General features: G+C 39.7%; 2 protein-coding genes across 8 annotated transcripts in view; one reads left to right on the top strand and one right to left on the bottom strand.

Annotated features, from left to right (window-relative positions):
• Positions 1-21,643, bottom strand: part of IQCH (IQ motif containing H) — a 211,544-nt gene that overhangs the window by 142,634 nt on the left and 47,267 nt on the right. For 5 of the 7 annotated variants that reach the window (XM_045449327.1, XM_045449326.1, XM_045449328.1 and 2 more), the window contains one exon: positions 3,218-3,338. In XM_045449327.1, the coding sequence (XP_045305283.1) occupies positions 3,218-3,338 (121 nt within the window). Of the gene's footprint in view, positions 1-3,217; positions 3,339-13,946; positions 13,952-18,296; positions 18,535-21,643 lie in introns of those variants that run through there. The other 2 variants (XM_045449330.1, XM_045449331.1) reach the window with 2 other exon arrangements.
• AAGAB (alpha and gamma adaptin binding protein) overlaps positions 9,529-21,643 on the top strand; it is a 115,907-nt gene continuing 103,792 nt past the window's right edge. The window contains exons 1-2 of the mRNA XM_045449337.1: positions 9,529-9,785; positions 10,267-10,440. The gene's annotated coding sequence lies outside the window, so the exon portion shown is untranslated. The remainder of the gene's footprint in view (positions 9,786-10,266; positions 10,441-21,643) is intronic.

Consider the following 21,643-nt stretch of genomic DNA (forward strand, 5'->3'; position numbering starts at 1 on the left):
TATTTTTGTTTAAGTTTTGAAATAAGCAAAAGAGATTACTGGATATCTTTCGAATGGAATGCTGTAGCCTCTAGGGGTTATCTGGACCTAATCTTTGACTGAGCTATTTCATAACTCAGTAGAGATTAAGGTTAATTTGTAAAAACAAAACAAAACAAAACAAAACAAAACAAAACAAAACAAAGCTAATACTAATGCAAATGCAAATAATTCTTATCTATAAACTTGAAAATAAATTGTCTCTGGTGAAGAGACACTCTTCCTTCCCATAGAAAAGTCAATTTTGCATCTATTTGCAAATTTATTTTAATATTTCTGATCTACAAATGTGTGTTCTTTGGATTCTCTTTAAATCAGTGTGATATCCTACAGATCTCTCTTTTAATCAAAGAGTTAAATAAATAAAATCTTTGACATGTGTTCATTTTAAATTTGTATGAGATCCATGATTTTACCTATTTTGGGAAATTGTCCCTTAACACCATTGCCTCATTAAACTTTCATAACACTCTTACTTTCTTATTGAATAGATTAGAGATTAGAAGTTCATTCATTGAACCAATATTTGTTAAGTGCCTATTAGGTGTCGGGGCTGCGGATGCAGTGGTGAGCCAGAGAGAACTTATGGAGCTTCTAGGAGGGATAAAGACATTAAATAAATTCACAAATAAATACATAATTACAAATCGTGGTCATCTATGAAGGAAAAGGCGGATGCTTAAGGAAGTGACTTTTTGAGGCAGAGATACAGGCACTTGAGAAGGCCCGTGTGAAAATGTGCTTGGCCTGATGAGGACCAGAAGGAAGGCCCATGTGATGGGAGCATAGAGAAAGTCTAGGTCAGGCCTGCCCTATTTGTAGAATTTGGAGTTGATTCTAAGACCAGAGAGCAACTTGCTTGAGGTCACACACAGCCTGAAAGTTTGGTTTGTGTACTGTGAGTCTTATAGTCTTCTTTTTTATTTTTTATTTTTTATTTTTTTTTTAAATTTTTTTTAATGTTTATTTATTTTTGAGACAGAGAGAGACAGAGCATGAATGGGGGAGGGGCAGAGAGAGAGGGAGACACAGAATCGGAAGCAGGCTCCAGGCTCTGAGCCATCAGCCCAGAGCCCGACGCGGGGCTCGAACTCACGGACCGTGAGATCGTGACCTGAGCTGAAGTCGGACGCTCAACCGACTGAGCCACCCAGGCGCCCCATAGTCTTCTTTTTTAAAATTTTTTAATGTTTATTTATTTTTGAGAGAGAGAAAGAGACAGAGCAAGTGGGGGAGGGGCAGGGAGAGGGAGACACAGAATCCAAAGCAGGCTCCAGGCTCTGCTCTGAGCTGTCAGCACAGAGCCCGACGCGGGGCTCGAACTCATAAACCAAGAGATCAAGTTGGACTCTTGATCTCTTGAGCTGAAATTGGACTCTTAACCAACTGAGCCACCCAGGCGCCCCAAGACTTAATTCTTAACCATAAAAACAAACAAACAAACAAACAAACAAACAACTTTATTTCTTTTTTGGATATAGCAAGAGAGTTCAAGAAGAAGTTGGGAAGTCCATCCTGTGTTTTCCAAGACAACTCTCTCTTCTGGATGTTGTTAATCTTTCACCTCGTGCTGGACATGTGCGGATCTGAGGTGAAGCTTAAATGGCAGGTAAGGACATTGGGAATATGTACAAAACTAGACACTGTGTCTACATTTTCATGGCTTGTGCTTTCCTGACACTTACGTTACCTTGCACAGTACCATACATATGGTAAGCACTCAATAAATATATGTTGATTAATTGGTTGATTAATTACAAATATTATGGAAAGCCAGATGTTCTCTGGTAGATAACGGAGGGATGAAAATGTGTTTTTTTTTCTGGACCAAGTTGCCATGGTTCTAGATTCACTTTTTTCTTGCAGCAATTTTTCATTATGTCTATTGCTAAAGTGGACATTGATTCATTGGTTTATTGATTTATTGATTCACTCATTCACTATTTCAGTCATCCTAATTTGATCAAGGAAGAACATAATATGGTACTAAAGCAAGAACTCTGCTGGAGTTATTCTGTATTCATAGGTAGTAAATATGTAAACTAAGTAAAATCATGTATCATAAAGATTGTTGAACAATAATGGTTTATAACTAGAAAAGTAACAGTTATAGTTGTGAGCTTCACACATTAATGGACTTATAATGATGCTGGGTTCTCTTGAGTTCTGCTGTTCCTCCACCAACAGGTCAGTAGACGAGCAGACAAGACAGAGAACTTCAAAACTCCAAGGACCAAGAGAACTCTCGGGAACCAACTTTAGTCCAAAATATTCCAGACAACAGATAGAAAGTGATACAGGAATAATTAAAGACCATATCACTTGGTTTTATTTGAGATACAAAAGGGGATCCACTTAGGCATTTTTAATACTTCAGCTAATAAAATTAAGTAGCAGAGAGAAGTAGAGAGGATGATATTTACAACACTCAGTCCTCATTCATTCACTTACTCTTTCATTTACTCATTCATTCAACCAACAGGTAGGGTCTCGAAAATGCTAGCAATGGTTCTAGACACTGGGGATACTGAGATGAAGATGATGTGACCTTTTGTTTAAAAACTAGAAATCTGGTCCATGTAGGGCTCTGTGCTGGGCGTGGAGCCTGATTAAGATTCTCTCTCTCCCTCTCCCTCTGCCCCTCTCCAACTCCATGTGCGTATGTGTGCTCTCTATCTCTCAAAAAAAAAAAAAAAATTCTAAAAACCAGAAATCCACTGGATTCACGAACACTAGAATTTAGACTAAGACATGCATGGCTGAAATGCCAATTACATTAATTCTGGCTTCATATTTTTGCATAATAGTATATTGAAATAAAAATTTTTAAATGCTACCAGAATAGCATCAGAAACTATCTGCTCAGAAGACTGAAAAATTCTAATAATACCGTATAAACACAATAATACTTTTAACACACAGTAACACCAACATCTGAATCAATATGAAATTCATAGAATGATGGGTTTTTGAGGTGAAAGGGACTCTAGTTATTGTTTAGCCCAATCTTCTGATTTATGGAGGAGGAAACTCAGGCCAGAGTAAGGACCTGACTTGTCTAAGGACACCTAGAAGAAATAATGGCTGAGCCCAAATTCAAACTCAGGTCCCCCCATCCCACCTCAATGCTCTTTCCCATACATTCCTAAGCACATAAAATGGTCATTGAATCACTAACCTTTCCTGGCTTCCGTTTGTAAGACTGGTATGGGGGTGAAATAGGGATTTCTGTGATGAGAAGCTGGGAGAACGGTGAGGTTGGATGTGGTAGACCCTTTTATTAACTTCTGAACCTTCACCTAGATGATCAAAAAATTTGTTTTCAGCAGGCATTTTTGCTTTCAAAATGAACACAGTCTTCTTCTTGTAAACAATAAATAAGATTATGAATAGTTTCATTAAGTTTTAATAAAGTAGCAATAGCAGCTCCAATTTTATTGCCCACGAGTACCCTGTGCTACTGTCTACTGTCAGGAGTTTGTGTAATTTAAAATAGTTAATTAAATCCAATTAACATGTTGTGATTTCCACTATGCAAAGTCACTAGAGTGGTTAATAAAGGAACTATTAAGATTTTGTTCAGTTTTAATGACTACGATATAAAAGTACTAAATCTTGACAGAAGAGGTTTTGAATACAGCAAAGTTTTGTACAGGCAAAATCCTCAGGAAATACATATTAGAGTTTTGAGAGTAAAAAAACAAACAAAAAAAAAAACAAAAAAAAATGAGCAAACTGGGAGAATTTAAAGATAAATGTATCAGTCAACATTAACAGGTTAAAAATGAACTTTGAGTGGATTCTTGAACATTTCAGAGAGAGTTAAAGACTTGATGTCTAGATCAGTTACAGTAGATGATTACCTTTTCTAAAGTCATTAAGTGCTTTTATTATAGTCATGAAATATGAATCTTTCTATTAAATGGTTTCTAGCTTTTAAAGACTATATGTATTCATATAAATCACATTTAATGGTATAGCTCAAGTATACTATTTTTACCTTTATTATAAGACGTTATGAATTACCTGGGTGCTCTCAGCAGGGAAGATGCAACTGTTTGGTATTTATAGACTGATTTAAATTTTCCAAACATTAATTAATTTGCATAACTTCTAAAGGAACTAGGTAACAATTTGCTATTTGACTCATAAAGAACTAAGAAAGGTTGTAGATTTGTTTAAGGTTACACAGTATACTAGAAATACACAGATTATTCAAGTTTAAGATTCATCTGATTTTACATTAGTGAAATTTGCCATTGGACTCAGTTGTACCATACCTTGTTTGGCTCATCAAGGTCAAGGAAAACAAAAGGGAAATTTCATGAAGATTGGAGGTTGGGGGGAGAAAATCACTTTCCAAAATAAATATCTATTGGCTGAAAATGTCTGTGTGAACAAAGGTGTTAGGCTCCCACTGCCAGGATGCGGGGCTTAAGGGAAACTGTAAGCAGCTGCCAGACTGTGAACACCAAACGTTTGGTAAGCAGAGTTTAAAATGACTATGATTGGGGCGCCTGGGTGGCGCAGTCGGTTAGGCGTCTGACTTCAGCCAGGTCACGATCTCGCGGTCCGTGAGTTCGAGCCCCGCGTCGGGCTCTGGGCTGATGGCTCAGAGCCTGGAGCCTGTTTCCGATTCTGTGTCTCCCTCTCTCTCTGCCCCTCCCCCGTTCATGCTCTGTCTCTCTCTGTCCCAAAAATGAATAAACGTTGAAAAAAAAATTAAAAATAAAATAAAATAAAATGACTATGATTAGGGTTTAAAATTTTTTTAGTGTTTATTTATTTATTTATTTGTTTGTTTAGAGAGGGAAAGTGGGGGAGGGGCAGAGAGAGAAGAAGAGAGAGCATTGCAAGTAGGCTTGAAAGCCTGATGTGGGGCTTGAACTCCCGAACTGTAATATCATGACCTGAGCCAAAATCAAGAGTCTGAGGCTTACCTGACTGAGCCACCCAGGCACCTCTATAAGTAGGGTTGTTTGTTTTTTTTTTTAACAGGAAAAGAGTAGGCTGTCAGTGCAATCTTCCTTCCAGGTGAGTTGGAGGAGGAAAGGAGAGTGCCATGGGCGTTGCCTCAATGACAGCGAGGTCTCATGTGCACGTGGTATTATTCTGGAACTTCCATCTTGCCCATCCACCTTGTTCTCGTTCTCATCCTCAGCTCTCCTTGACCCACCACATCTCCAGACATGAGTAGCCTCCAGGATTTCCTAATCAGGGAGGCTGAGCTAATCACCCAAAGTACGGTACCCCAGACAAGGCCTGTGTATAGCTGATTTTCAGTAGCAGGGATGGAAGGGTCTCCACTTGTCTGATTGATATCAGGGTCATGGAGGCAAAGGTAAATTGGAGGAAGAAAGAAAGATTCCACTTAAATAAAATTGTCAAGCATTGTGAAGATGTAAAATACAGGTTTGGCAGTTTCAGAGCATAGAGCATCATTTATCTGGATTTTCTGAAAGCCTTTGACAAAGTACACCTGACAACCTGCTCTTGAAAGCCAAAGTCACAGGATCCGACATAAAAACACAAAGGGTGGAAGGCAGATGATATTCAGATTCTGCCAGGCAGTCAGCACATTCATAATGCTTTCTTTAATGGTTTCAATTGCATAGATCTCAATGATGTAAAAGCCAGACCCAAGGGTCGTGTGTGTATGTGTGTGTGTGTGCGCGCACGCACGCGTGCGCGTGTGTGTGTGTGTGTGTGTGTGTGTGTGTGTGTGTATGTAGGGGCATGGAGAAGAAGGTTATACTGGAGGTTGACATCCTTTCAAGATTACAGAAATAAATCCCAGGAACAGTGTCGCTGGGTGCGGAACATAAGCCCACTCTATGGCCACATTCCCATGGTAAGGATAACCACTTTGCATTAGCTTGCTTGGAGGCAGAAGGCATGTAATGACCTTCAGCATTTACTGAGCACTTACTACCTAACACTAATTTTAATACAATCAGCATTAAGTTTCACCAGGAATGGAAAAGCTAAGGGCAATGGGAGTGCAGAAGAGGGAGTAATTAACTCTGCCTGCTGGCATTGCAGAAGGCTTTGGAACACCAACCCGAGCTGTATATTAGAATCACTCAGGGAGCTTTTCAGAAATACTGCTTCCTAGGGGCTCCTGGATGGCTCAGCTGGTTAAGTGTCTGACTCTTGGTTTCGGTTCAGGTCATGATCTCTCATTTGTGGATTCGAGCCCCATATCAGGCTTTCTGCTGTCAGTGCGGAGCCTGCTTCAGATCCTCTATCCCCTTCGCTTTCTGCCCCTCCCTCCTCTCCCTCTCTCTCTCAAAAACAAATAAACATTAAAAATTTTTTTTAATTAAAAGAAAGAAAGAAATCCTGCTGCCTGGGCCCCAACTCTGGGCAAATAAATCCAAGTAGCTGGACTGGAGCCTTGGCCTTGGTATTTTTTATCAAGCCCCCCAGGTGATTCTGATGTGCAGTCAAGGTTGTGATATTTAAATTGTGTCTTAAGAGAAGCATTGAATTATATCACGTGGAGAAGAGGCTGCAATTACAGGGGGAAAGAATGGCGACAAAGTAGAATCGCATCCAGACATATGAAGATTTCACGGAAGGCGAGGAGCTCAGTGTGGCTGGAGTATGGTGTGGGTAGGGTGGGGGACAAGCATGCAATGGTGGGTTGAGATTAATGCAAATTAAAGAAACCAGCTTCATGAATGTGCTGATTGCCTAACAGAAGTCAAATTTCCTCTGCTTCTGGCTTCTCCTTTATATCATGCTTTACATTTTAGGCTGGAAATGGTATGGACTATCCTATATATAGAACAATGTTCCCTATATCTGGTACTTCATTGCTATTTCCCAAACTCTGTCGTTTTATGCCTAAACCTGCTATAATAGCTTTTTCAAAATTTAAAAGATATGGAAAAGCTTAAAAAAGAAAATAGCAATCATATTCCTGCCAGCCAGAATTAATCATTGTTAATATCTTGGTATATTTGCTTCTAGTGTTTTCAAATAGAAAAACCATTCTATTTTATTATTCTGGTAAAAATGATATATGCTCATTATAAAGATTCCAATTAATGTAGAAAAACACAAAGATGAAAGTTTAAGAAACCATGCCAAATGTCGTTAGGTGATCCATTATCCCTGACATCTTTGGAATGATTAATATATCATCTTACAAAAATAGGATTTATATTACATTATTAAACTTAATTTTTGACATGAATTTAATAGGAGGGGGAAGGCTGAATTAAACCCAACAAATTATTAAACCTCAAATCAATATTTCTTTACCACAAGAGTCCTATGAGTTGAAAAAGATTCCTCTGCACAGAGGTAGCATAAACGATGAGTAGCATAGACAATATGTAAACAAATGGGTTGGGCTGTGTTCTAATGAAACTTTATGTACAAAAATAGGTGGTCAGCTCTCAGGCAGTAACTTGTAGATACCCACCCTGTAGTTAAATAAAGGTGATTATGAAAAACCTTTAGATTTTTAAAAATCATGTTTTTAAAAAATGTTTATTTATTTTGAGAGGGAGAAAAAGAGATGGAGGGGCAGAAAGAGAGGGAGAGAGACAATCCCAAGCAGTCTGTGCGGTCAGTGCAGAGCCTGACTCGGGGCTTGATCTCATGAACCATGAGATCATGACCTGAGCCGAAATCAAGAGTCGGATACCTAACCGACTGAGCCACCCCAGCGCCCCTAAAGTCGTGTTTGAAATTTGAATAACATATCCCATCTTCAAAAGATGAGAGCATTAAAACTATCTTGCTACTGGCATCCCCTCTCCCTCACCTTCCAATGTTTTATTATTATTTTTACATTGCCCAGATTTATAATATCCACATTCTGTTTTGACACCACAATTGCTGGGATTGTTTAGCATCCATTCTACACATAAATGGATCCAGCGCCACCAACAGTCCTTTTGTTATGGCTTCTCTATGCTTGAGTTACTTACTTTGATTGGTTGTTTAATCGCCTGCCTTTGGTTATCAAGCAGTTCTTTCTAACAAGTGTTCATGGGTAGTTATACTTGAATTACATCTGGGGTCATCCTTTTTTTTTTTTTTTTTTCTCTCAAAATTTTGCAGACACTGACACATTGTCTTCTACTATGAATATTGTGAAATCTGATGCCGGCTTGATTCATCCTTCACCCCTTGTCAGTGATTTTTCTTTCTGCCTGCGTGTCTGAAACATTCTGTGTTTTTGAAGTTCAGGCGCTTAACTAGAAAACCTTTATTCCGTAACACTCGAAATCAAATTTTCCTGGGATTCAGTGCTTTCTTTCCACCTGTAGATTTTGTTCTTTCTTCATCCCTGGAAAATTTTCTTCCATCATATCATTGGCTATGTCTTCTCTTTTGCTGGGTTCTCTCTTAGAGATACCAAGTGTCATTAAGTGTTGGCTCATCTTTACCTTTCATGTTGTGGTTCCTAACGATTCATTTCTCTCCTGGTTCATTTTAGAATAGAACACCCTGATTTTAGCTGAGCATATGGCTATCCAGTCGCAGACTACATTTTCCAGTGTGGCTAAGTGTGGACATGTGACCAAAATCAGACCAGTACGACGTAGGCAGCGGTGGTAAGTGTAACCTCTGGGCCATCTCCTTAGAATGCCTATCCTGGACTATGTCTATCGTTCCTATGGGCTGAAAGTGTAGAGAGGAGCCAGCTTCAACCATTGGAACGAGAGTGTCTGTAACCACAGGAACGAGATGATACAGCCTCCAGAGAGAAGGAAGCAGAGTCATCCTGTGAGCCTTAGACTTTTCGTGTGTGGACTGTTTTGTGAACAAGAAATAAATTGATCTATTTATGGCATTATATTTTCGGATTTCTTTGTTACAGCAGCTTAGCCTGTAACGAACTACTGTGCGTATCTATTAGCTTCTAATTAATTTCCTTTGTCTTTTTCCGTTGCGTTTGCTGTGCTTACAGTCTTTTCTCCGCGCCCATATTTCAGTGTTCAGCAGTGTGTGTTCTGTTCTTCCTATTTATAGTTTATTTATTAGCTCCATAAAGTATTTTGGTATTCAATTTGTTTCCTTATGTCTGCAACCTCCCTTTTTATCTCATTCTGCTGTTTTATCATCTCATGGTTGAGTTCTAGTTTTACTTAATTTATGTTCCTAGCAAGCTGTGCTATCATATGAAGAAACTGTGAGAAAATTCCTTCTGTTCCTTGAGTTATATTTTTTTCTAGGTTAGGCTTTGTCTTTTGCAGCCCATAGTTCTCCCTCCCCCCTTCCTCTTCCTCTCTTTTTGTTAGCTGTGGGTGAAATACTGGCATTTATGTAATAAATCAGCATAGTGGCTGTATCGTTTCTTTCCCCCTTGTATATTCTTGGGCAGCTCTGCCCAGACAGTCTGCTTGCTCTGATGTAGCATCTCCTCCCCCGGAGTCTGCTACCAGTGTGTTTTCTTTCCCACGTGAGAAGCAGGTACTCTGGGTCTCCTGTACCTTTCTGTTAGCTGAGGGCCTGGGTCAGGGAAGCCTCCATTTTAGGATATATACAGTCTCTGTTAAAATATGTAGGCTCTCTCCCCTCTCCTGAGGTTTGGATGAACATCCTATATCAGGGTTTGCTCTACTTAGTTGAGGATGAATCCCTCCCTCCCTCCCTCTAGCCCCAGGGGTTTTGGATCATTTCAGTAGAAGCCTGAAGACTTCACTTCTCTCTGGAAGAATCAGACATTGTTTGCTCTCCAATTTCACCTCTTTCTTCCACATCCCCTTGTCAAAAGAGAAAAAAAGGTAAGGATGCTTGCTTGCTTGTCTTCCCTCCAGATTTTGTACTGTTTCTGAGAATCTCAGTATTTTGATAATTTACCAGTGGTGTTTCGTTTCTGAGGGGCAGGAAGGGGGTAGAATTGGAGCTGTGTTGTACCTCTCTACTCTGCTCCAGAATCTTCTGCTGGGCGAATTTAAACCTACACAGCCGCATTATACAACCCTGCATGACCATATTCTGCAGTCCTGCCTCAGCCCTCTTCCCCATATTATGGACGGCACACTAAAGATCAGGAAGGGAAAGTGGCTAGGACACACATCTCATCTGCCCAATAGAGGCAGAGCGAAAAGGGCACATCACTGCTTCATGGCCCAGGGCTTTTTTACTCTATTTTCTTGCTTTCTGAGTTCTCGAACCTTTCAAGCCAAACACAGCTCAGGTCAGTAGCTCTTCTCCTGTCCTCATGGTAAAGCCCTATCACTCTGTTTTTCATTCCTTTCTCAGCATCATTTAACATAGGGACAGTCCGGGCCTCACTTTCTGTCAGAAAAACTCTCCAGCATTCTTGGAGCTAGAAGAACTCCCTGGAAAGGTATCTATAGCAGAAAAGCAAAAACCATGGGCTTGGAGCACTGGATTTCAGTCCTACCTCTGTCATTTAATCAGCAGTGTGCTGGGGTAAGTCATTTAACTTCTTTGAGTCTCCATTTTACCTTCTGGAAAAGAGGGATATTATTAGCTACAGGGCGGCTGAATTTTATGTAAGGGAATTTTTCCTGGAAGCATGTCAAATCTCAACTCACATGATTTGAAACAGCCAGACAGCGAATGGCTGGAATGGCAAAGACTGTTGCTTGGCCTTCAACGTGTGACACAGGCAGAAATTACATTTCTCAGCCTCCCTTGCAGCTTGATTTGTCTTTGGGACAAAATTCTGGCCAGTGCTACAGGAATTGCATTGATTCTTCTGGTTGGGATAGAGACATGATGGCAGGAGCCCAGCAGCCACCTTAGCCATCTTAGATCACAAGAAAGTGCAGAGCTGCCATATAGCCATTAATTGTGTGCAGTGAGAAAAAATTATTGCTGTGTTTAATCACTGTTATTTGTTACATTTGCTGAGTTTACATCGTAATGGTATAGGGTGTTTTTTATTTATTCAGATGGTGTCTCTCTGTGGAGACTTCAGCATAAATATATCTCAAATTCAATCAGCCTGCACCAGCTTTGGAAAAAATGAAAGTTTGTTTCTTTTTTTTTTTTTTAATTTGGGGGGATTGAAATTATCTCAAACTTTGTGTATAAAGCAATAATGCAATATTATCATTTTATATCATGGAATTGCAAATTTATATAATCCAATTTTGCATAAAATTCAGCATCGCTGATCTTCCATTAGGCCATTGTGAGGACTTATTATGTAGAGATGCATACCATAACTTTTTCTCATCTCAGGAATTGTTGAACATTCTATTGGAATGTAACATTCATTTTTTTTAGAGAGAGTGTGTGCACATGTATAAGCATGTGTGGCACACAAAAGTGGGAAGGGGCAGAGAGAATCTTAAGCAGGCTGTATGCCCAGCGTGGAGGCCATGGAACCAGATGAGGGGCTTGATCTCACGACCATGAGAACATAACCTGAGCTGAAATCGAGAGTGGGATGCTGAACTGACTAAGCCACACAGGCACCCCCTAACATTCATTTTTGAAAAGGCACAAATCATAAGGTCATCAGTTGGTACATTTTAACAAAGCAGACACCGTGGGAAACCAGCATCCAGAATAAGAAGTAGAACATTGCAAGCACCCCCAAGACCTCTCTCATGCTCCTTGTCAGTCACTACCACAACCCGAAGGTAACCACTATTCTGAATTCCACTCCCAGCTATGCTTATTCTGTTTTTGAATTTACATAAATGGATTATTACAGTATTAAATAAGCATCAACACATCAGAGAGCAAGGTACCAGAATTCAGAGTCTCCATAACACATCATTTATAATGTTCACAATAATAAAAAGTTACTATGCTTACAAAGAAATGGGAAAATGCTCATATAGGAGAAACAATTGTCAATACAAACAGATCTTGGAGGTGATGCTTTATGATATAGATTGTGGTGATGGTTTCACAGGTGTATGTGCAATCTCCAAACTCATCAAGTTGCATACATTAAATATGTACAGCTTTTGTATATTGGTCATACTTTAATAGTTCTAAAAAAGAAACAGCTGTCAAGATAATTCAGAGGGTAGAATTAGCAAATAAAAACACTAAAGCTATTATTGTACATACTTTAAGGACCTTCAGGGAAATATGATCGTAATTAATTAACAGATGGAAAATCTTGGTAGAGAAATGAAAACTATAGAAAAAGAAACAAATGGAAATTCTAGGACTAAAGAGTGTAATACCTGAAATGAAAAGTTTATTGGATATGGTAGTCAGCTTGAAGAAAAATCAATAGATACTATCTAACCTGAAGAACAGAAAGAAAAAATTATTTTAAAAAGAACAGATCTTCAGAAACCTGTGGGCAATATCATGTTGTAAAATTTGTATTCGATCGAAGTCCTAGAAAGAGAGGAGAGAGAGAAATGTAGAGGAAAATACTTAAAGAAATAGTGGCCAAAATGTCTCCCAGTTTTCTGGACAACATAAACTTACAGATCCTAGGAGCTCAAGCAGGATAAACACAGTCAACCCCCCTGGAAGCTAAAGACAAAGAGAAAAACTTGAAAGCATCCGGGAAAAAAAAAAAAGAAGACCCATTATATAGAGGGAATCAACGATCCAAATGATGGCTGACTTATTAGAAATGATGAAACTTTAAAGCATTGAAAAAAAATCCACAGAAAAACTCTGGCAACCCAAAATTTGACATAAAGGCAATATAAATACTTTTTTGGCAAAAGAAAACAATGCGTCACCAGCAGGTATGTGTTACATTGCCTTCAGCAGGCAAGAAATGCTTACGGGAAGATTTTTTAGGCTGACAGAAAATGACACAAGATGGAAACTTAGATGTCTATGGTAAATATAAAATACTATGTGTTTTTCTTCTCTTAGTTTCTCTGAAAGGCAATTGGCTATTTAAGGCAAAAAATTATAACATACTGTGCAGTTTACAATATATGTAAATCACATGACAACAATAACACAAGGAGGTGGGTAAATGAAATTCTATGGTTGTAAGTTCCTTACATTGTATGTGAACTGGTGCAATATTAACTCTGAGGAAACTATAATAAGTTAAGGATGCATATTGTAATTCCTAGAGCAACCACTAAAAATAACACAAAGAGGTATGGTTCAAAAGTCAATAAAACAGAATATTAAAAAAATTTAAATTATATAATCCTAAGTCAGGCAGACAACAAAGGAACAAAAAAGAGATAGTGAAAATAAAAAACAAGTAGAAAAATAGTTTTTCTACATCAAACCATGTCAATAATTGCATTAAATGAAAACAGACTAAACACTCTAATTAAAAAGCAGAGATTATCAGACTGAATTTTAACCCAAGATAAAACGATATGCTATCAATAAGAAGTGAATTTTAAAGACACAGGTTGAAGTGACAACATCAACAAAAGGTTGATATGCCATGTAAACAGTAAGCTAAAGAAAGAGGGAGTGGCTATATTAATATCAGATAAAGTAGACTTTTGAAAAAAAATGTTTATTTTTGAGAAGGGGGGCCAGGGGCAGAGAGAGGGAGACACAGAATCCAAAGCAGGCTCCAGGCTCTGAGCTGTCAGCACAGTGCCTGATGTGGGGCTCAGACCCACGAACCATGAGATCATGACCTGAGCTGGTCAGACACTTAACTGATTGAGCCACCCAGGTGCCCCAGACAAAGTAGACTTTAAGACAAGGACTATTATCCAAGAGGAAGAGAAGTAGGGTCAATTAGCCAAGAAAACATAAAAATCATAAACATGTATGTCTCTAATAACATTAACACAAAATAATAAAACAAAAATCATCAGAACTAAAGGAAGTAGTAGATAAACCTTCAATCAGAGTTGAAGATTTAAAAATTCCCCCTCGGTAATTTGTAGAACAAAGAGATTTTTAAAAATCAGTAAGGATATAGAAGATCTGAGTATTAGATCAAGATCAGCCCCCTTGAACTAATCGATATTTATAGAGCATTACAACCAACCACTGTAGGATACACATTCTTTTCAAATGTACATGGAACACTCACCAAAATGAATTATATCCTGGACCATAAAATAAGTCTCAAACAACTTCAAAAGGTTTAAATCTTACAGAGTATATTCTCTGACCCTGATGGAATTAAATCAGAATTCAATAAGAATGAGAGAACTAAGTCAAACCCTTCTCCGTAAGGGTGGCTCTACATGAGCCAAAGAAATAATCACTAGGGGAATTTTGAACTGAATGGTAATAAAAATGCAACATATTAAAATTTGTGGGATGCAGCTAGAACACTGTTGAGAGGAAAATTTATCATCCTAAATGCTTACATTAGAAAAGAAGAAAGGTCAAAAATCAATCATCTAAGATTCTACCTTAAAGAGTCTTAATATAAAAAAAAAAGAGTAAAACACTCAATATGTAAGAGAATAAAAAAGGTAAGAGGAGAAATCAATGAAATAGAAAACAAATAATAGAGAAAAATAGAGAAAGTGATTCTTAGAAAAGATTAATAAAATTGGAAAATCCCAGCAAGAGTGATAGAGAAAAAGAGAAAGCAGAAATTGCCAATATTGAAGGTAAAAGAGAAAGGGAAGGAGGTAGAGGAAGGGAGGGAAGAAGTGAAGGAGGGAAGGGAGAAAGGGAGGAAAGAAGAGAGGAAGGAAGGGAGGAAGGAAGAAAAGAAGGAAGGGAAGGAGGAAGGAAAAGGCATATGGAGGGTTGAAGTTCTCAGAACTGGAAGGGGTCTTAGGACGGGGCAAGGGTAGTTAGTAGCAGCAGTGACCATGGGGTTGGGAACAGACTTGAAGGGTGAGGTGAGCGGAGAGGACCATGGAGGAGACTCCAGAGGAAATATCACGTTGAACACACTGAAGTCTGAGGTGTGAGCATCTGTACACCTCACAGGCCCCGTATAGCACATCACATAAAAAAAACAAAAATGGGTGGAGTTTGTTATGATGTCCCAAAGCCTCCAAGAAACTACTAGATTCCAATAAAATGAGACTAAGAAAGGAAAATATGTAGTATCGTCTAAAATTTTTTCCATCGAAAATACTTCAAATCCAGCACTTAAGCAAAACTTCCCGAGGTGCATTCTTCTGAATATAGTTCTAGGAGCTGTTCTGCCGAGAAGGGTCTGAGGAAGTTTGGGCAACACTAACTGCACCGGCTACCCTCCTCCTAGAGATTCATGACGGGCACCAGTGAGTCAGTGACTCCAGGTGGCCTAAGTGTGTGAAGGTCAGTCTGACTCTCTTCAACCTCACATTTCTCATTTTTATGGGACCACAAAACTCTTTCTTTCATGGAACACCTATTGTCATTCCAAGGAACCAGCATTCTGGACAAGGAATAAATGCATAGCTAACAACGGTCATTGCTGTGATTTGTTAGTATCAGGCCATACCTCAAAATTTAAAGATAAGGGAGAGCTTGGTTTTTTGTAAAACGTTTCTTCAAAGGAGCCTGAAACACACTGGGCTCAGGGATTTTCTGGTGGATTCAGACTAACAAATAGAAGTCTAATTACTTCCTGTGGTTCTTTTTTCTCTATATATGTAACAGCATTTCTTTGTAGCATTCTGGTAGAAATTTAAAAATTCTGGAAAAGCAGGGTGCCTAGGTGGCTCAGTCGGTTGAGCCTCTGACTCTTGATTTCAACTCAGGTCATGATCCCAGGGTCGTGGGCTCAAGCCCCATGTCGGGCTCTGTGCTGAGCATGGAGCCTGCATGAGATTCTCTCTCTCCCTCTCTCAAAAAAAAAAAAAATTCTGGAAAATGATTACAAGAGAACGATAAAGTACTGGGATTTCATCTACATGTCTGTTACATCTCATACAAGAAGAAAGAATGGCTTGAGTTGCTTACCTTTGTGATTTTGGCATATTGGTGAATACTATACCACACTACCGCTCCAACGTTGTCACTAGATATGAAAAGAAAGCAGCTGGAGGACCTCTGTGTTCTATGCAATCTTTCTATAACCTAGGGCTGCAGATCACAAATTGATACTTAGATAGAATAGATCGCCTCAACCTTTACTTGGGGCCCATGAGAGGAAGCGAGTTTAAATGGCGGTCCTTTGAGTTAAGACCTAAGAAAGACTTTGTGAATGGGTTTATTATTTATTATAATGATGTTTGCTATTGCGATGTATTCCCTTATTATAGAACAGTGTGCTGGTCTCTGGGCATTGGTGTTTAAATACCAGCAAGGGTCACAAGTGAGAGGAAGTTTGGTCCTCATTTACCTTATACCAGCAGTTGGTTTGGCACACAGCTGCAGAACTGCTGGGGCTCTTTTTATTTAATTTGGCATCCCTTCCTGAGCAGTATTGAGACTTTCAGTTCAATGACTCCACTGGGCTTTGCCATAATTTCTATGCTGTATCAGTAAACTCTGCGGAAGAGATGCCTAAGCAAACCTGAAAGCAGGCTAGGAACGCTTCCAGTTCAGATATTTTTGCTTAAGTCAGTGACAGAATTAACCCTAGATATAAATTAAGCTTGTTTAAAAAATACAACTTTATTCATTAGTTAATTAGTAGAGAAACTGATTTGTAAGGAATATTATTAGTAATGTATGTGTGTGTGTAAGACTTTGTCCTTTGCCTGCAATTTCTCTTGGGATAATTTTCCTAGACTCTGAATCACAATGTCAGAAGAAAATACAAGCCCAAATTCTGAGTGAGCCACATATTAATTACATGGCTTGGTCATATACCTTAACCTCTATGCCCTGAAGTTCTTATCTGTGAAATGGGAATAGTGATCTCTCCAACATGCCCTGAGTATTATAGGTGGTGACACATATAAGTTAGGTGGTGACACATAAAAGTCAGGTGGTGACAGCATCAGGCACATAACAGGTACTCCACAGATGCTTGGTGAAATGCATAATTGCAAAAAGAAAAACATCAACACCTCCTGTGAACTTTGTTTCCACGGTCAGAAGAGAAACCAATTTCACCTGGTCTGCTTTTCTGTTTCATAGGTCGTGTTGGTCAGAAAAGGGAAAGGAAGGGAACCAAAGGGAATCGATTTTGCTCAGAATCAGAATCCTGGGCTGCCGGAACTAGAAGAAATCTTAGGGATGGTGTGATCAACGCCCTAAATTTACAACTGAACAAACTAAGGCCCAAGGAATGTAAGTCGTTTGCCCCCAAATCACATAGAAGTTAGTGACTGATTCAGGATTGGGGTCCAATATGAATGTGGACTTTTCGTATAAAGGGGATTGTTAATATTATGTGACGTTATGGTGTTTTAAAAAATCTTCCTTTGGCTAACTTGAAAAATAGTTCTCTTTTCATAGTTTTCTTATTTTTTTTTTAAACATTTTACTTTAACCCATCAGGAGTTTTCTTTGGTTTAGGATGTAAAGTTAGGAGTTAACTGAATGCTCTCTTTCCAACACATTAGTCCAGTGACTTGGCCCCACACATCTAACTGTCCCTCCCTTCCCCACCAACTTACACCTTTCCTACATTCAAACTTATTTTTTTACAGTAAGGTCAATATCCGTGCTCATTTTTTTATTCCATTGATCTGTTAATTTTTCTATCTGTAGGATGCTATTATAATTATGTTAATGTTATCATATGTTTTAACAAGTTGTATGAAAAATTTACCTTCATTAATCTTCTTTAGGAGAAAAAAAGTCCTGAAGCTTTTGCCCATTTATTTTTCAAGATGATGAACACTGGCAAGTTGAAAAGAATTAATATTCCACACAAACCAAATAAAACCCATAAGTTTTTGGATTGAAATTACATTAGATATAAATATTAATTTGGAAACAATTGGAAGTTTTTATTATAATCATTTTTCCTTTTCAGGAATATGATATATTTTTATTTATTCAGTTGCTCTTTGATGTGGCTCAGTAAATTCGAGACATAATGTGTAAAGTTTTAAAAGCACTCTATGATGATCTAGGGAAGGGAAAATAAAATTCTACCTGAAGAGATCTGGGGAGATATTTTTATGGCGGAAAAGAGGAGAGTGTTACAAATGTAGCCAAATGAGGTATTAACTTGACACAGCCTAACTCAATTACAGAGGTCCTTACCAAGTTGTTATTCAAAGTCATTGACCACATACACACCAACCAACAGCAAATTCGTACTGGATTCTTACCAGATCTGCCACCATGTTTGATGTTGGAATAGGTTCCCTGTTCTCAAAGGAGTTTACAGTCTAACTGAAGTAAGTGTCCATCTTTAAAAGCATCAGCTCTAGAGGGTAGACCTTAACTGTTCTCACAACACATACACTCACACGAAGGTAATTATGTGAGGTGATAGAGGTGGTAATCGTTTCACAGTATAGTATATATGTACAAAATCATGACATTGGACACCCTAGACTTACACAATATTATTTCTCAATTATATCTCAATAAACCTGGCGGGGGGGCGGGTAGGAAAGAACCAGCTCCCCTTTTCTGATCCTTGGGTTAATATAGCCTCTTAACTGAGTAATTTGATCTTTTACTTCTATTCCCATACCAAGGTGGAGAAATTTCTCCGGCAAATTCCTTGGTCATCAAGGGAGCCATTTTTGGCTAGGTGCAGGTCAAAGTCATCATCTTCAAAGCCACCTGCAGGGAGCATAGAATAAGAATTAAGAATGCCAACCTGGAAATCAGGCTGGCGAGTTCGAATTATGGCCCTTTGACTTGTAGCTGTGTGACTTTGGGCAAGTTGTTTAGCCACTTTTGCCTCACTTTCCCCAAATATAAAATGCAAGTGGTAAAATAGTACTCAACTTGTAGGGTGACTGTGAAGATTACATGAGACAACTTGTGTCTGTTGTACTTACCACCATGCCCAGCATGGAGAAGCACTCAGAAATGCTGGCTCTTACTTAAAATGTAGTGTCCTGGGCAGGTAATGCATTTCAGCTTCACATGCAGCCTATAGCAAAAGCACAGCTAGGTGTCCTGCGAGTGTTCGAGATTAGAAAATGGAGTTGGTGGGAGAATTATCTTTCCTTCTATGGAAGTTTACGTTCCACACTTGAAACCATGGGCAAATGGAATGATAAACACGAGTGTGTGGGGAAATGGTGATATCTTCCCCTGGGATTTCAATGTTTTAGATTAAATGATAACTGCACAGCTAAGAGGGTTACAGTTTTGAAAATTCTTGGCTGAAAGAGTCAATCCTCTTTCCCCCTAAATTATGGTTATATTACATGAATCCAGTATTGGGTATCTAGTATACCTTTAAATGGGTTGAGAAGAAGATGTTGGGATGGTATTTTCTCTGTGGTCAGCTCCCTCTCTTGGGTCCCTGCCTGTTTTCACTTTACTACGCTTCCTGGTAACTTCCTACGAGGATCAACCGCTTTGCAGTTAGAAATGGAAAACGGCATTTTGAGACTCAGAAGAGAATTTTCTTAGGAACATATTAAACAAAGTGGGGTGAGGTCCCCAGGCAAGCTCATGGGAGATATTAGTGCAAATGAACCTAACCACCAGCTATATCTGGGCCCCTCACCAGCCAGGCACGGGGAAAGGGGAATTCCCTTGCTCCAAGTGGCCCCGGTGGCTTGAGAACCATGGGGAGATAGGGAAGCAGGGTATCCCACTGGGAAATCCCTGAGGATACTTTGTATTACAGACCGGTTCCTTCCCACCTCTCTTCTCGGCTTTCTCTTTCTCCTCTTGATGCATACTGTTTCTTCCAGCCAGGGTTTCTCTCCTGCTGTGGGTACTACAGTTACTTAGATAGAAAGAAAGAGCAGTGACAGGGAGATGTGTTCCCCCCACTTCTCTCCCCAGCTCTGAGTGTTAAGCTAAAAAACATGAGTACATGATCGATGCGGTCAGGTCCAGGCATAAACTGCTTTAAAAGACCCAAGCCCCCGACAGGAATGTAGCGTAACTAGTGTTATCAGAGAAGCGAGATATCACCTGAAGGCGATTGGCCTGTTACAGTAGGAAATTAGTAAAAAGGAAGGCAGTGGTTAAGAACAGAGGCTCTAATATCAGATAGGCCTGGGTTTGAATCCGGGCCGTACCACTTACTAATTGCATGACTGGAGCAAGTAACTTAATTTCTCTAAGCCTCAGCTTCTTTATCAGTAAGATGGGAGAAATAGCACTCCCTCCACTGGGATCCATGTGGGCATGGATATCAGAAGCTGAGCACAATGCAGTGTAATTCGTCCAGCCCAAGCAGATAGTAGCTATTTATTATAAAAAGTTGAATCAGAGAGTCAGAATTTCTTAGCGTCCATAAAGCACTCTCCACAGGGATTGATTCATATTCCTTTGGCAGGAGCAGCTTCACAGATGGATGCATCAGACTATAAATGTGTGATGCTGCTCACCATGAAGATCGTCCAACTAATTACCCTCAGTCAGTTCCCCTGTCCGCTAAGCAGCCTTCTCACTGCGCCTTCCGTATAGCTTTCTAAGAAGGATACAATGTGCTCACCAGATCAGGTTGACCTGAACATCCAGGCTCGTCCAACCATTATAGCTCTCCTTAGAATAAATCAGGTGGCACTCCAGTTTATACGTCGATCTCTGATGAGTTCAGCTGTACTCAAGAGACTGGTCCAACTCTGACAAAATGGAATCTCTAATCCTGTCAAGCTGAGGGTCGGGTCACACCCTGGGTTGCCCCGAATTAACAGTCTTCCAGGGCTCTTGAAGCTGCGAATTGCTGACCTGCCATACAGGTATAGCCAGCCTCGAGACTAGTTTCTTTGAACTACACAGGATTTTTTAAGTTATCTGGGCAAGAATTTACAAATCCAGAGATTTCGCCGAAGACGCAAACATGCGTTTCCAGCTTCTCTCGAAAACCCAGCCACAGGGCTAGGGCTGAGGTGGCTGCCTCCTCCAGCGAGGGCCGGTCTCTGCAGCTCAGCACTCCAATAATGAAGACAGCTCTACACCCAGTCTGTTTTCACCAGCGCTGTCCCAGCAGACTTACTTTTGTGACTCCTGTTGTAAGTAAGAACACTTTAGACATTTTCTTAAGGTTTTTACTTCTTGGAAAAGAGAGAAAAAGGAAGAAGAAAGCCTACCCCATGAACACTCCTTTTGATAAGTTTGGAAACACACCTGTGTTTTAGAAAACACTCAGATGAAGATAGTCCCCTGGGACATTTCATTGCACGAGCAGCTGGGACCAGAGAGTTGGTAAGTGGGTGAGATTGGGGAGGCCTCACACTGTCCTGTGCTGAGGCTGGTAATTGGCAGTGAGGAAGGGAGGGGGTGCATCCAAAGGGGTACAGGGTGGAGTGGAGGGGCGGGCAGACAGGGTATATGAGAAGTCAGTGACCCCCTGTGCTCCAACTGGCTCTCTTGCCTCCAGAAATCTGGCCCCAGATCCTGCTTTGGACTAACACTGGGGAGGAAGATGTGAGACGTGGGAATTAGGGATGGGTTTCCAATAGAGTCCTAGGAAGTAGTGGGGAAGTAGTCGGCATCTGGACAGAAAGCCCAGCCATCCAGCTAGATTGGCAGCTCTGAGTGGCCACTCGTATGACAGGGATAGAGTTGTATGTAAATGGTCAGGGGGAAGGCTGTCTGTGGAAATCTAAATAGGCCATTTCATGAACACTGAACAAGTTCAAGAGACAATGCTAGATAATGCTATTCAAGAAATCTTTACAGCCAAAAGGAGAGGAAATAAAGTTTAATAACCAATGAGGACATCAAGGGAGAGAGATTGTTCAGGAGAATTCTAAAG

This window comes from Leopardus geoffroyi, chromosome B3 (genome assembly GCF_018350155.1).
Source record: "Leopardus geoffroyi isolate Oge1 chromosome B3, O.geoffroyi_Oge1_pat1.0, whole genome shotgun sequence".
Classification (NCBI taxonomy): Eukaryota; Metazoa; Chordata; class Mammalia; order Carnivora; family Felidae; genus Leopardus; species Leopardus geoffroyi.